Source organism: Choloepus didactylus, chromosome 18 (assembly GCF_015220235.1).
Source record: "Choloepus didactylus isolate mChoDid1 chromosome 18, mChoDid1.pri, whole genome shotgun sequence".
Classification (NCBI taxonomy): domain Eukaryota; kingdom Metazoa; phylum Chordata; class Mammalia; order Pilosa; family Megalonychidae; genus Choloepus; species Choloepus didactylus.
The window spans coordinates 76,423,416-76,439,763 of NC_051324.1; the positions used below are offsets into that span (position 1 = coordinate 76,423,416).

General features: G+C 43.0%; 1 protein-coding gene across 3 annotated transcripts in view; it reads left to right on the forward strand.

Moving 5' to 3' along the window:
• Positions 1–16,348, forward strand: part of TBCD (tubulin folding cofactor D) — a 229,186-nt gene that overhangs the window by 25,331 nt on the left and 187,507 nt on the right. For 2 of the 3 annotated variants that reach the window (XM_037810609.1, XM_037810608.1), the window contains exons 4-7: positions 7,612–7,709; positions 8,695–8,796; positions 14,081–14,227; positions 15,868–15,923. In XM_037810609.1, coding sequence (XP_037666537.1) covers positions 7,612–7,709; positions 8,695–8,796; positions 14,081–14,227; positions 15,868–15,923 — 403 coding nt within the window. Of the gene's footprint in view, positions 1–7,611; positions 7,710–8,694; positions 8,797–14,080; positions 14,228–15,867; positions 15,924–16,348 lie in introns of those variants that run through there. The other variant, XM_037810611.1, reaches the window with a different exon arrangement.

A 16,348-nucleotide genomic window follows, 5' to 3' on the forward strand; every position in this document is an offset into this window, starting at 1 on the left:
TTTAAGCATGCAGTTTGAGTTTTGTCACATGTCTGTACTACCATCTCAATCAAGAAATGAAACATTTCCATCACTCCCAGAAGTCACCCTGTTTTCCTTTGCATCAGGCAGCTCTCTGTAGCCCTGGGCAGCTACAATTTTGTTATTTGTTATTACAGATGAATTTTTCCTTTTCTTCATATATCTTTAATTTCTGGCTTTTTTCATTACGTAGTATTGCTGAGATTCACGCGCATTGTTGTGGGTGTTAGTAGTTTGTTCTTTTTTCTGTTGTGTTGGTAGACCACAATTAGTTTATCTGTCTGTTGATGGGCCTTTGGGTTGTTTCCAGCTTTTGGCTCTCATGAGTCATGCTGTTGTGGATGTTTGTGTACCAGGCTTTGAGTGGGCATACGTTTTCCTAGGAGTGGAATATTAGAATTGATGGGCTGTTGTATGTTTTCATGAAGGTTGTGCCATATTACACTGCTTCCAGCTATGTATGAGAATTCCACTTGCCTCACATCCTTTCTAACTCTTAGTACTGCCAGTCTCTCTGATTTTAGCTGCTTTAGTGGGTGTGTAGTGGTTTCTCACCTGCATTTCCTGGATGCAAATCGTGGCCCAGCATATGGTCTATTTTGTTGAACGTTTGTGTGTATTTGGGAAGAACGTCTGTTCTGTTGTTTTTGGGTAGAGTATTCTGTAGCAGTGTGGTGGTTGACAGCATTATTTAGGCCCTTTATGTCCTTACTGATCTTCTGACCACTTGTTCTATCAGTTACTGACAGAAGAAGATTGAGATCTTCAACTGCAATTATGATTTGTCTGTTTCTCCTTTCAGTTCTCTCAGTTTTTGCTTCATCTAATTTGAAGCTCTGTAATTTTGTGACACATATAGGATTGTTAAATATTCCTGATGAATTGACTCTTGTATCATTATGTGATGTCTTCTTCATGTCTGCAGTTTTCCTTGTTCTGAAGTCTACTGTTTCTGATATTAATATGGCCACCGCAGCTTTCTTATTAGTCATTGCATTGCATATTCTTTTTTCCCTTTCAACATTTTACCTTTTAATGTTTTTAGTTTTAAAGTGCATTTCAGGTAGCTGGGTCTTGCTTTTAAAAATCTTTTCTGACAATCTTTGCCCTTTTTTTTTTAATTAGAGAAGTTGTAGGTTCACAGAAAAATCATGCAGAAATTACAGAGCTCCCGTATTACCTGCCTACCCCAGGCTTCCCTATTGTCTACGCTTTGTATCATGTGATACCCTTGCCACAAGAGATGAAACAGTGCTGCCACAGTTAGGCCACAAACCACAGTCCATGACCTGCCCCAGGGTTCACCGCCCAGTGCCAGACTACTCTGAAATTTTTATTCTAGTAACATGTGTACACCCCCACATTTCCCCTTTTAGCCACACTCAAACACACAATTCAGTGTTGCTCATTATGCTCAGAATGCTGCGCCCCGGTCATCGCTGTGCACCATCAAAACTTCTCCCTCACCCTAAACAGAACCTCTGCACGGATCAAGCCTCAGCTTCACCACCCCCCACCCCCCACCCCCCACCCCACGCCCCTGGCCCCTGGCAACCTGCCCTATAGTTTCTGACTCCTCGCACCTGCACTGTCCAATTATTTTGTAGCTGTGAGAGGAAACAATATTTGTCCTTCTGTGCCCAGCCTGTTCCACCCAACACTGCATCCCGAAGGCTTATCCATGCTGTGGGGTGTATCAGAACTTTCTCCCTCCGTGTGGCTGGACAGCATCCCTTGTATGTGCACACTGCACCCTCTTCGTCCTTCATCCTCTGGCAATGTTTTTTTTTTTTTTTTTTTAAATTAAATTCAGTTTTACTGAGATATATTCACATACCGTACAGTCAGCCATGGTGTACAATCAGCTTTTCACAGTACCATCATATAGTTGTGTATTCATCACCTCAATCTACTTTTGAATATTTTCCTTACACCAGAAAGAATAAGTATGAAAAATAGAAGTAAAAAAGAACACCCAAATCATCCCGCCCACCCCACCCTATTTTTCATTTAATTTTTGTCCCCGTTTTTCTACTCATCCATCATACACTGGATAAAGGGAGTGCAATCCACAAGGTTTTCACAATCACACTGTCACCCCTTGTAAGCTATACTGTTATACAATCGTCTTCAAGAGTCAGGGCTACTGGGTTGCAGTTTGATAGTTTCAGGTCTTTACTTCTAGCTATTCCAATGGATTAAAACCTAAAGACAGTTATCTATATAGTGTGTGAGTGTACACCAGAGTGACCTCTCGACTCCATTTGGAATCTGTCAGCCACTGAAACTTCATTTTGTTTCATTTCACATGCCCCTTTTGGTCAAGATGATGTTCTCAGTCCCACGATGCTGGGTCCAGGCTTATTCCTGGGAGTCATATCCTGCATTGCCAGGGAGATTTACACCTCTGGGAGTCGGGTCCCACGTAGTGGGGAGGGCAGTGAGTTCACCCGCTGAGTTGGCTTAGCTAGAGAGAGAGAGAGGCCACATCTTGTTAGGTTTGCTAGGTTTGGAGCCATTCAAGAATCCACACAATGCAGCGAGTCAAAGTTTAAGTATAAAGTTTAAGATTTATTAGAGGAAGAAAGCAGGTGGGAGCCCGCAGAAAAGAAGAAAAAGATAATGGCTCCCGCTCTCTATCTGAGAGCAGCATTTTTTAATAAAAAAAGGAACCCACGTGGGGAAGGGTGCCTGCTGTGGTGCTCTGGGCCTCAACTGGGTGAGTGCCTATCTAGTTTTGGGCTTGCGGTCGCAGTTGACTCGTCTGGGGTGGGGGGGCGGCCGGTTGCTAAATCCTAGGCTCCCAGGATTGCTTGGAGGGTACCGGCGGCGGGGGCTCTTTCCCGGAGGCGAGGGCGAGGCGGGGGACTTGGCCAGGTCCCCGGCGGAGGCGTGCAAAGTATGGAGGGCGGCGAGAAAGGAACAGGCGGGACACGGTTCTTTTAGGGTGAAGAAACCAAGAGAGTTTATTAGGGGAGAGTACAAGCTTATATCGGGCGTTTAGAGGGCGGGGTAGCTGTAGAGGTTAAAGGCTTGGATTGGTTCTGAGAGGGCGCGGAGGTTGATTGAAAAGGGGCGAGAGTTGCTCCGGTAACGGTGTCTGGCAACAATATATGCGCACTGGTGGTGATGGGAGTTGCACTGGCAACGGGGAGTGTCCGGGCAAGATAAGGGGGTGGGGAAAAGGCAGTTCCCTCCGGCAAGCCTCCCCTAACAGTGTTATTTTTGGGTGAGGAAATGGGGCCTGCCTCCGGCCTCACTTTCCCAGGCCCGGGGGGCTGTGGAGGGCGCTGTCGCCCGTGCCCACCACCCTCCCCAGGGGCTGATCAGGTCCCCCAGCCCAGACCCGCCAAGTTGAAGCACGTAATCAGTGTCCTGCAGGGCTGATTGGTTGGTAGAATTCTGAGACAGGATTCTTTTCAGGAGAGCAGCTGCGTTACCTAGCTAGGGAGAGAAGGCCTTTTTGGTTGGTCTCTTACGGGCATATCTGACGTTGTCTTACTTGCCTTTGAAGGGCTGCTGTGGCTGGGACGGCCTTGAACAGCTTCGAACAGCCTCATTCTTTAGTTTGTGGGGCCCCTGAGTTAGAAACTCCTTCTACATGTTAGTTTCTTCTTCTGGGATCTAACAATCTGAGCACAAAGCAGTACCACGGAGAGACTCTCAGGCACAATTATAAGCAGGTTTAGCCTCTCCCTTGTAGTAACGAGTTTCACAAGGGCAAGTCCCATGATAGAGGGCTCGGCACACCAGACCACCAGTCCCCGATGTTTGGGAGAACGTCAGCAACAATCCAGGTGAGGAAGTCCAGCACCTCTGCATTTTCCCCCAGCTCCCCATGGGGGGCCCTGCACACACACCCTTGTTCTATGCCCAAACCACCCTAGGATGTGTCACTTTTTCACACCAACCCACACAAACCTACCAGATCTCACTTCCTTTTCAGAGTTCCATGCAGTTATAGTGTTTGAACAAACCGACTGTAGAAGTTATATTGTTTAGAAAATGTAGATCCTGCACCAAAGAAACGTCTCTTCCTTTGCTCTCACATGGAAGTTGAAGTTTTAAAACATAGTCAATTTTGATCTTTACCCCTCCCTGGCAATGCTTTTAAGTCTATGTTTTCTTGATTCAGCACTTGCTCTATTACTGCAACTCAGTAACTGTTTTCCAGAGTTTTGAGGAAGATGGCTCTGCCAGTTTTTGCTAGTTCAGAGATTCTGTGGGGGAATGGCATCCCAGAGTGTCTTACCCCGCCTTCTTTGTCAATCAGAAATCAAATCTTAATCCTCGCCTTTTAATTGGCATGCTTAGCCCATTTTCATTTAATGTGACAGTTGGGTTTAAATTTATTATCTTGTTATTTGCTTTCTATTTTTCTCATTTGTTTTTTGTTTCTTCTTTCCTTTTTGCCTGATTTCTTTTGTATTAATCGAGCATTTTTTGGTATTCTGTCTTATATCTACTGTTGGCTCATTAACTATTTCTTTTACTTTTTAATGATTGCTGTAGTGTTTACAGTATGCATTGCTAACTTATCATGAACTGCCTTCATGTAATATTATGTACTATTTTGTGTAAAATGTAAGAGCCTTTTGAGACTCTTCCCTTCTTCTCCCCATCCTCTGTGCTGTTTTCATCATGTTTTACTTCTACAAATTTTACAAGTCCTACAGCATATTATAATTTTTGCTTTAAACACAATTATATTTTTAAAGGAATTAAAAATGAGGAAAGTCTTTAGTATTTACTCACTTATTCACTCTTTCCAGCTTTGTTCTTTGGATCCCAGTTTCCATTTGGTATCATTTATTTTCTGCTTAAAGAATTTCTTTCATATTTCTCCCAGTATGGATTCATTAGTGATGAATTCTTCAGCTTGTGTTGGTTAGTCTGGTAGCTTATTTCACTACTGTTTTTAAAAGTTATCTTTGCTGGTGATGGAATTCTTTGTTGACGGTTTTCCTTTCAGCACTTTAAGGGATGTGGTGGCTGGTGTTGTTTTGGACAAGAAGCCTGTGGTCATTCTCGTTCTTGTTCCTCTGTATGTAATATGCCTTTTTCTCTCTGGCTGCCCTTTTTTTTTTTAAACCTCCATTTTATTGAGATGTATTCACATACCATGCAGTCATACAAAACAAATCGTACATTCGATTGTTCACAGTACCATTAAATAGTTGTACATTCATCACCTAAATCAATCCCTGCCACCTTCATTAGCACATACACAAAAATAACAAGAATAATAATTAAAGTGAAAAAGAGCAATTAAAGTAAAAAAGAACACTGGTTGCCTTTGTCTGTTTGTTTGTTTGTTTCCTTCCCCTATTTTTCTACTCATCCATCCACAAACTAGACAAAGGGGAGTGTGGTCCTTATGGCTTTCCCAGTCCCATTGTCACCCCTCATAAGCTACATTTTTATACAATTGTCTTTGAGATTCATGGTTTCTGGGTTGTAGTTTGATAGTTTCAGGTATCTACCACCAGCTACCCCAATTCTTTAGAACCTAAAAAGGGTTGTCTAAATTGTGCATAAGAGTGCCCAACAGAGTGACCTCTCGGCTCCTTTTGGAATCTCTCTGCCACTAAAGCTTATTTCATTTCCTTTCACATACCCCTTTGGTCAAGAAGATGTTCTCCATCCCACAATGCCGGGTCTACATTCCTCCCCAGGAGTCATATTCCACGTTGCCAGGGAGATTCACTCCCCTGGGTGTCTGATCCCACGTAGGGGGGAGGGCAGTGATTTCACCTTTCAAGTTGGCTTAGCTAGAGAGAGAGGGCCACATCTGAGCAACAAAGAGGCATAAGGGAGGAGGCTCTTAGGCACAATTATAGAGAGGCCGAGCCTCTCCTTTGCAGCAACAGTCTTCCCAAGGGTAAATCCTGTGGTAGAGGGCTCAACCCATCAGACCACCAGTCCCCTATGTCTGTGAGCATGTTAGCAACCATCGAGGTGGTTTCATTACTAGTTTTCAGAAATTTGATTATGATTTCCATAACATCTTCTTTTTATCCTGCTTGGGGTTTGTTGAGCCTTTTGGGTCTGTGAGTTTGTGGTTTTCATTGAACTTGGATGGTTTTGGCTGTTATTTCCTCAGATTTTTTTTCGGCCCTTGACTCTCTTCTCCTGGGCTCCAGGTACACGTGTGCTGATGCACTTGGAGCTTTCCCGCCAGGCATGAGCTCTGCTCTGCTCCGTCGGTCTCTGTTTTCCTCCTTGGTTTAGACATGGCTTCAGGATCACTGATCTTCTCATTTGCAGTGTCTAATCTGCTGTTGATTCTATTCAGTTAATTTTTAATTTTAGATCTTGTTTTCTCCCAGATCTTGAAGTTCTGTTCTTTTTGGTGTATCTTCCATTTTTTAGCCTCATATTGTTTGTGTTTTCTTTTACATCCTTGAACATATTTATAGTATTTTTAGTAGCTTTTAAAGTCTGTAGCTGTTAATTCTACCATGTCTGTTATTTCTGGGTCATTTCTGTTGACTAGTTTTCTTCCTGTTGGGGATAGCAGTAATTTTTTAGTACATGCTTGATATTGTGATGTTATATGTTGTCTGGTGTTTTAATTTTCTTTTGAATATCTTTAACGAGTGTTGAAGGCCTGGTGGGCAGTTGTTTCTTGCACATTATGTAGATTGTTTCATTCCCTTTTAAGCTTTCTTAGGGTAGGTCTAGAATACTAGCCTTTTCTCTAGGACTCACTTAGCCTTATGACTGAGGTATGATCTTTCTGGAATGTCTGCTGGTTGCCCTGGGTATTCTGCGAGGACCCTGAACCCCGGCTTGATAGAGTTAGAATGTCGGTCCTGCCAGCGATGGTGACTGTTTGCCTAGAATTTTCTCTGTGGCTGTCCTTTGCCTGGCCTTGTGATTTCACTCTTCGCATGTGCAGATCAGTGTGAGGCTCACGTGGAACCTCTCTGCAGACTCCTGGAGCCCACCTTGGCATGGCTTCCTCTGCTTTGGTGCTTTGCTGTGCAGGTTGCAGTTGCCTTAGGCTTCTGGACCTCCAGCCTGTTTTCTCAGTTTAGGGAGCTTGCTCAGCTCTGCTTGTGTGCCCCTTCCCTGCACTGAATTCCTCACACTCCCTCCAGGTGGACACCTGGGCAGCCGTAGGACGTGGTCCGATACCCTCTTTTGGGGATTGCAGCCCCAAGGGTCTGAAAAGAGTTCCCTCTTGTTGATTTTGTTAGTGCGGACTGCATCAGTTATTCCTTTAAACTGCAAGTGGCAGTCCTCTTCTTTTTATCCCTGTCCTGTTAGAGTGGTTGTAGGTTTAGGTATCTTCTGTTCATTATGGTAATAGATATTCATTTGAGATAGAATAATTTTTAACATGAGGATTTTCTCTAAAATTTAAAAGTGGCAATGTGTATTGTATTGAATCTAGTGCTTTTTCAGAAGCTGTTAGGATGAACATAATTTTTTCTCTTTTGCTCTATTGATGGGTTTGTATAGGCTTACTAATATTGAACCATTGTTATATTTCTAAATAAGCCCTTTTATATTTTGGTATTTCATCTTGATATCATATTGGTATTTAGTTGTACAGCAAATCCTTCTGTGTGTGTCTTTCCCTAGAGTGGATGCTGACCATGCTGCTGGACATGGTGCAGGACAAGACATCTCCACCAGCCCTCGCACATCTGGCTTTTAAATTTCTTTACATCATCACCAAGGTAACATTTATGTCATACTTTACAGCTGACAGAATGCTTTCTTAATATACTTGGACCAAAAGTTACCTTCCACAATGTTATTTCACAGGAAAGATGGCTCTCACATGAAAGTTGTGGGTTTTATTCCGTCTCTTTTTCCATGCTGGGAGTCTGATCTCAGTGGTGCAGAGTCCTTTGGCTGTAGCAACGTCCAAGATGTTTAACACCTTGCATTTGAGTAGACAGAAAAGCTTCTAACAAGGAGAAAGCAAACAAACTTGGTAGAACTAGAAGTGCTTCCGAGCTGTACTGTACACGTGAACTTCCTGGGTCTTTTACCATGTGGAGGCTGATTCAGTAGGTCTGGAGTAGGGCTGAGATGCTGCCTTTCTTACAGGCTCCTCCAGGGACTTAGCATCTGCACTTTGACCTTGAGAGTGACTCGGAGCCACCTCAGGCTGGGGCTTGTGGCTCTGTGACACTGTGAGGCCTGCTGCGGCTGAATGGCGGAGAGAGGGCCCTTGGCTGGTGAAGGGGCCCCGTGGCCGGGCTGCCCAGGCACACATCCCTCTTCAGCCTGGTTGTTTGAGCCCAGGACCCTCCCCTAGGTGTCCCAGCGCTGCATTTTATGGAGGAGGTGATAGGCTGTGGAAGTGTGAGTGAATTGGGGGACCCTGGAGGTTCTTGGAGACTTACTCCTCATGAATGTCAGAGGACAGTTTTTTTAGTTTGAAACACATCTGTATTTCTGATGATCCACATATAAAATTTGTTAGTCAAATTGGGACAGAACCTATTTCGTGAATGAGATGAGTTAAGAAGTGAAGATTGCTTGTCTTAGTGTTGCTTTAGTCTTTTTGACTTGTATCACTGTAACATGATGTAATTCCCTTTGATCATTGGGTGACATAAATAGTGATTTTTGATGTATAGAAGAAAAAATTTTGCTACTGTCTGTATTTTCTAGATACATAATAAAAATTCACTGTCTTTTTTTATGTGGTAGGTTCGAGGATATAAAACATTTCTTCGTTTATTTCCTCATGAAGTTGCTGATGTACAGCCTGTTTTAGAAATGTTTGCAGATCAGAATCCTAAGGACCATGAAGTGAGTGTCTCTTCCTGCTTTTCACTCCCAGCTCTCCTCCTGTTCCTTCGCCCCCGGTTCTCTACTCTCTTCTCTGACAAGTTCATCTTCCTGCTTCTTTCAGTTTTATCTTATTATGCCATTTTATATCACTCTCTCCTTTTCTTTTATTCTTTTGGCTTTCCTTTTCCTTTTTACATATGTGAATTTCAATTTTTTTTTCCTTTAAAAGATAACCTTTATAAAGAAAAAAATGCCAGGTACAGTTTGGTGATAAATCTATCACCATCCATATATACATACTCTTAATGCAGTTTTGTTGAGATATATTCACACACCCCACAAACCATCCGAAGTCTACAATCACTGGCTCACAATGTCATCACATGGTTGTGCACACACTGCTATGATCAATTTTAGAACATTTTCATTACTCCAGAAAAGAAATAAAAATAAAAAAGAAAACCCAGATCCTCCCATACCCCTTATCTCCCCCATTATTGACCCTTGGTGTCGGTGTAGTCCATTTGTTACTGTTGATGAAGGAACATTAAAATATTACTGTTAACTCTAGTCCATAGTTTGCAATAGGTACATTTTTTCCCATGTACTCCTCTATTCTTAACTCCTTGTAATAGCATCATACATTTGTTCCAGTTCATGAAAGAACTTTTTAGTATTTACACAGTTAATCACAGACATTGTCCACCACGAGATTCACTGTGTTATACATTCACATGTTTTTAACCTCCATCTTTCCTTCTGGTGACATACGTGACTCTAACCTTCCCGTTAATACCACAGTCACACACTATTCTGCACTGTTAATTATTCTCACAGTAACATCTACTGTCACCTCTGTCCATTTCCAAACGTTTAAGTTCACCCTAGTTAAACATTCTGTATCATATTAAGCAGTTGCTCCCCATTCATTAGACTCATTCTATATCCTGGTAAACTATATATATTTTTAATGTCTATGAGTTTACATATTATAATTAGTTCATATCAGTGAGATCATAAAATATTTGTCCTTTTGTGTCTGACTTATTTCACTTAACATAACGTCCTAAGGTTCATCCATGTCACCATGTGCTTTAGGATGTCATAACTTCTGCTGAATAATAACTCCATCGTGTGTATACACCACATTTTGTTTATCCACTCATCTGTTGATGGACACTTGGGTTGTTTCCATCTCTTGTTAATTGTGAACAGTGCTGCTGTGAACATCAGTGTGCAAATGTCTGTTCACATCCCTGCTTTCAGATCTTCTGGGTATATCCCGAATAGTGAGATTGCCAGGCCTAAGGCAGTTCTGTACTTAGCTTTCTGAGGGACCACGAAACTGTCTTCCACAGCAGCTGCACCATTTAACATTCCCACCAGCAGTGAATGAGTGTTCCAGTTTCTCTGCATCCTCTCCAACACATGTGGTTTCCTGTTTGTTTAATAGCAGCCATTCTAAGAGGCTCTCACCATCCATATATATTTTTTTGGTTGTTATTAAAAATTTCCTTTATTTTTATGACTAAAATTTGTCAAGTAGTTTTATAATTTCCTTTTTTTTAAATATAATTCTTTCTTTAAAAGGGATATACTTTATTCAAAGAAAGACTAGAAATGTGGATTCTCGCTGAAACTGTTTTTGAGAAATAGTCTTCATCTTCATTAATATATATCAAGGAGAAACCTGATTTCCACACAAACTAATAGAAAATTAGCATTTATAAGTCCAGTTCCAATCTCAAATAAAGGTCATAGATACATACATACATTAGGATTGATTCTGATCACTCAGTAAAAACATTTCTGTTGTTCAACTTTAGTTACTGAATTTCTAAAAATGCTCATTTTCCTGGGTTTTCATCATATTTTGTCAAAGGATTTAGCAGCAATCCAGAAGTTGTTTATATTAATTGACATCTACAGAGAGTGAAGAGACCAGAGACATTTTTAATGCTCTTAGCAAACTATAAAATTTAGCCATTATATTTCGATCTTCATAATTTGCAGGTGTATTAAGTATCTATTAATTGGCGTTCTCCCTTCAAATTTCTTCCCATTGTACATAGAACATTTTTGACTGTTAGTACTAATCCTGTAGAATTTAAAAAAAAAAAAAAAGATTCTTCATTTCGTACATTTTGGATTAAAATGACCAAAGAAATAAAACCTAGGATCATTTTTTTTCCTGTTTAAATACTGCTATTTTCTAGTAACCTTATTTCAGATTTAGGGGGTTATATATATTCTCAAGATGTCCATGTACACAAGTTTCTATAGAATTTCCAATTTTATTACAAAGCTTCCTCCCCACATATAGTAGTGGACTATGTGTTTGCACTCTGACTTGCTTAAACAACACAAGGAGGTTGGCACATTTTAAACTTAACTTCATAACACATCTTATGGTTATAAAAAGAGGCTGAGATTAACATGGCATCTAGCATTTGGTTACCTACTGATCACCCTGTGTATAGATTATCTAGGCTCCTGACTTTTGACTCCTCTTTAGTATTGGCTGATTTGGCACAATATGCATCTCCCAGTGGATGATCAAGGAATGATAGAATATCCTGTTTTAATCAGATGATTTTGCTGCTTTCAGCGCTTCTGGGGAAACGGCTAGCTGAAGTTAAAAGAGGAAAGCTATTAATTAAAATAAAGTTAGGGAATAAGTTACCTGTGGATTTCATTTACTCACATTATGACTGGTCCCTCCTTATTGGAGGATAACTGAAAACAGTCTAGGCCATTAATTGCAGCTATATATGTGTCATTTTCAAACACTCCAATGACATTCTTCATTTATTTCATTATTTCGAGTTTTATGGTGTCATACTATACTTTTCACACTGTTCATATTTCCCGTTTCCATAATCCAAATACCAGAAAAGTATTATACATTCCCTTATATAGTCAAAAACAGGATTATTGGAGTGTTTTTAGTTATAGCTGCAGACAGCAACATTTACAACATTTGGCTTTTGTTGCAGCTGTAAACAGTGTGGAAATTGCTTGCAGAGTAACTGTGCTAAAGAAGAATGATATCCTTGCAAATTTTGACTGAACAGTTGTGTGTCTCTTTTAGCATAAGGATTTGGTGTCCAGATAGGTTCCCTCACCCCCACCAGGACCCCCCACCCTGATGCAATAATTCAAATCCTTATGCCATTAAAATAATAGTGTGAAATATTATTACCAGTTTTTAACTATATACATGAGTAATTAATTGGCAACTATCTAGTTTCAAATTAGATCCTTGGAATATTGTAAAATAGATGTTGGTTATTTTTGCCTTAAACATAAATTATTAAAATAACGTTTTGTTCAAGGGGAGGAAGATAATTGGACATTTTCAGTGCTCCAATTTGAAGCAGTTTGCCTCTTGGTTTCTTGAAAAAGAAGTTTTGAAAGTTATATACATGGGTTTTATTTAAATTATGCAGCAATCTTTTATCATTATTATAGTCCCATATCTTGTTTAATGAAGATCTCTGTGATCAAGTATGGCATTTCACAATTAGAAGAGTGATAATTACTAGCAGAAGGATAACAGTGACCAAAGCCATGATGGCTTTTATTTTGCATCCATGCCAACACATTTGCCTTCGAAGCTGTTTGGATCTGTTGCTAAAAGCAGTTGCATTATCCAATAAGCTTTCTATATCATAGAGAGGATGGAGAGAAGGATTAAACTACATAACAGGATGTTTTTATCTTTGTAATATTTTCTTGCGTGACTTCAATAACTGTCTGCCTGATTCTGAACAAGAAGAAAGTCCTCTTCATCCGAATCATCTCCCAAAAGTTTCCTCCTCTCACTTTTCACAGAACCAGTGATGACATCATCATTGAGGTGGTGCTTGAACTTGGGAAGCATATTTTTTACTCACAAATTACTCTTTTACCTCCGGGGAGAAAAAGTATCCAACACCTGCTGCTCCTGGGGAGCTCCAGGCAGCTCTCCAGGGTGGACAGCGCTGAGTAGACAGGATAAGGGGCTTGAAGCCCTAGGGGAAGGCGGGGAGGAGGGGACAGTGGGTGTCCACCCGGCATTGGTGGGTCTCCCACAGCTGCGCTCCTGGCTCTCCATCCGTGTATTTTCAACTTGAAGTATAACTGGGAGGATCCCAAGACCACCCCAGGTTTGGTGATTCATCAGAAGGACTCTCAGGACTCAGCATGGGGTTGTCCTCACAACTGTGCTCTGTTCCAGTGAAAGGGCACGAGGCACAGTCAGCAGAGGGACAGGGTGCAGGGCGTGCAGTCCAGGGAGACCAGGCGCGACTTCCAGGGGCCTCTCGGGGCGTCACCCAGGGCGCTTAACCTCCTCTCGCAGCAGGTGGTGACCGTGTGTGACGTGCCTCCCGGGGACGCTCACCAGAGACTCAGCGCCCAGAGTTTCTGTGGGGGGCTGGTCACGTAGGCGCCCCTGCCTGGCACCCACCAAGATTCCAGACTGATAGTTTGGGTGTGGGGAGTTGGTCTTACCAGTTAGGGTAGGAAAACCTCCCCCAGTCCAGAGGGTCCCAGACACCACCAAGGGCCCACCTCGAGAGCAGGCCTTTCAGAGAAGGGGGTCAGGCTTGCTCTGTTGACTCCTTTCTGCACTATAACCCCATCCACAGAGGGCATCGTCGGTGACCAAGCAGCTCCGTGGAGCGGCTCAGTGTGGCTGTGCCTGGGCCCTCCTCCGACTTCAATCGAGGATCTGGGTGGCAATTTCCCTTTCTCTTCTCTCTGGTTAAGTACACTCCTTTCCTCAGTATTTTTAGTGCCTCCCCAGAGGAATGATTCTAGGGCCAAATTGGTCTCTAGTTTTATTGACATTAAAATAAGTTCACTCTTTATTAACTAGAAGTTGAGAATTTTTTTTCTTCAATCTGAAGTCTTTTTTTTTTTTAATTTTTTAAAAATCTTTTTATCAAAATGCTGATTGCATACTAAAGGGTGCCAGTGAAGGGAAGCCATCATATTGACCCATTACGAATTTTCTTTGTTCACTTTTGAAGTTCCTTTAGTTGCCGCATTAACCGACTGAGGCCTATTCTGGCAGTGTGTGAGCTGAGATCCTGCAGGGATATAGAGAGAGCTAGATGTTTGATGTGCCTGCCAGGCTTCTGGGGACCATGGAGTTTGCAGGGCCTGGGCTGGGGGTCTAGATGGTCAAGGGGGCATCGCGGCTGTGAGTGGGCATGGCTTCCCACCTCTGCCCTTCGTTCGGTTGTCTCTCTCACTGACTCAGACACCACCTGAGAGCTTACCTGTTGCTCTCATGTATTTCATCCTAACTCCTTAGACTTGGGAAACCCGCTACATGCTTTTACTGTGGCTCTCCATGACCTGTCTGATTCCTTTCGACTTTTCACGCCTTGACGGGAACCTCGCCACTGAGCCTGGGCAAGCACGCGTGCCGGTGATGGACCGCATTCTCCAAATAGCAGAGGTAATTGTGGCTGCGTGGACACTGAGGTGCCAATCAGTGCTGTCTGCAGGCTCGTGCTTTCTCAGTAGTATAGTTAATTCGGTTAGCTTTTAGTGTTTCTTTATTCCTTCAGCTGTTGTTCTTGGTAAAATCCCATTTCATAACTTATTTTGAAATTGTGATAATTCAAGTCCCCATGAATTATCTTAGCAAATCTTGTTTCTTCAGACACAATGCAAATACTGTTAGCACAATAATGAGAACCAATGAGAGGTTTTAAGAGGCAATGGTAAGAGAAGATAGAGATCCCATTTTAAATTTAATTTTTAGCATTATATCAGTGATGCATGATCATTGTAGGAAATGTAGAAAATAGAGAGGATCAAGAAAAATATTAAATTGAAATCTCCCTATTCTAATGCCCATAGATAGTACTTGTCTATTTTCTTCATGTTTTTCCTTATGCAAGCATTATACATATAAACATAGCTTATTGCTGTGTACAGATCACCCCAAAATTTAGAGGTTTAAAACACCACCCATTTGCCTTCTCAGTCTCTGGGGTCAGGAATCTGGGCCCCCGCAGGCTGCAGGAAGGATCAGCTGGGGCAGGTCCTTGGCCTGTGGCTTCAGTCCCTTGAGTGCTGCTGGACCGACTGGCTCGAGGCCACCCTCAGTTTCCGCCGCGTGGGCCTCTCCAGCGCAGCCTAGTCCGTCAAAGCTGGCGAGAGTCTGCCAGCAAGACGGAAATCAGTCTCCTGTGACCTGCTCACAGAAGTAACAGCCCACCCCCTTGGGCCGGTTCCACGGGTTAGGAGCAGGTCACTGTGTCCCAAGCCGGGGTCATGGGGCCATCTCCCAGTCTGCCTGCCACCCTCCTGTACACACTCATAGTGGGAAGTGTCCACTGAGTGTCTGCTGTAAACCAGGCACTTTCCCAAACACTTTCCTATGTTAACTCATTAAATTCTACTGAGAAGGGAACAGGCCTAAAAATAAGTCACGTAGCTGGGTTCACTGCTCGTGGATAGTTGATCCTAGTGCGAGCCCAGAGTCTGTGTTCCTCAGCGATGCTTGATGTACCCCTGATGGGTGCATGTTTTAGAAAGTGATCTTGTGACTTAGGTTCTGTGTCCTAATTTTTCCCCTTGGTAGGATATTCTGGACGTCTTGCTACATGAACAAATAGGTGTCTGTCTCATTATCTTTAAGGCAGATATGCTCTGTTGTAAAGATGTGCCCTGCAATAGATGGACATTTCCATTTGTCTCCAGTTGGTTCTGCTGATGCTGTGGCGGTGAACAGTGTTTGTCTGACTGGTGGGATTGCCAGGTCAGAGGGCATGTCCTGTTCATTTTTCCTTCTCTGCCTCTGCAAGTTTATATTTTAAGGGTGTGCACCTATATGCCCCGTATAGATTAGACACGTCCTTGAGGGAGAAAATAGGAGGCAGCACCTGTCTGGTCCAGGTTTCAGAGTAGTTTGTGCAGCCTTGGAACTGCGTTTGCCGGGAAGCTGCCCAAGCTGCGGCTCTGGGAAGAGCTGGTGAACTGGGGGCAGCAGTGCAGGCTATGCTTCCCGAGACTTAACCCGCAGGTGAGTCCCTGCGGCTTACACCCAAGTGTCCTAATGGTGGATGTCCTTTATCCTTTGCTTTCCAGTCCTACTTGGTCGTCAGTGACAAGGCCCGAGATGCAGCTGCTGTCCTCGTGTCCAAGTAAGTCCCAGGCGGCTGCCCTGCGTGGTGGAGGAGTGAGGCGTGTCCTAAAGGGGGTGTCTTACGAGCTGCTACCGTCACGTACACATTGCGTTGTTGCTCCGAGCGGTCGCCAGGAAGCCGGTCCTGGGGCAGCTGTGCATGCTTGTCAGGGCTCTCTTGCTTTGTTTGAGAAATGTCCGTGTGTGTGGGCCAGGGAGGCATCTGAGCCCGAAATGACAGTTAGTGCTCGTTAAAGATGCTTGTGGATGCCTCCTGGCCAAACCCATCGACAGGAGCAAAGATTCCCAACAGATGCCGCCGTTATGCTTGGCATCGTGACCTCACAATTAGGGGTCTTTGGAAACCGCTATGGAGTTGCTTTCAAAAGCAGTTCTCTGAGTGGTCTCTGGAGATTGTGAATAGTGCTGGGTGATAGTGTCTGG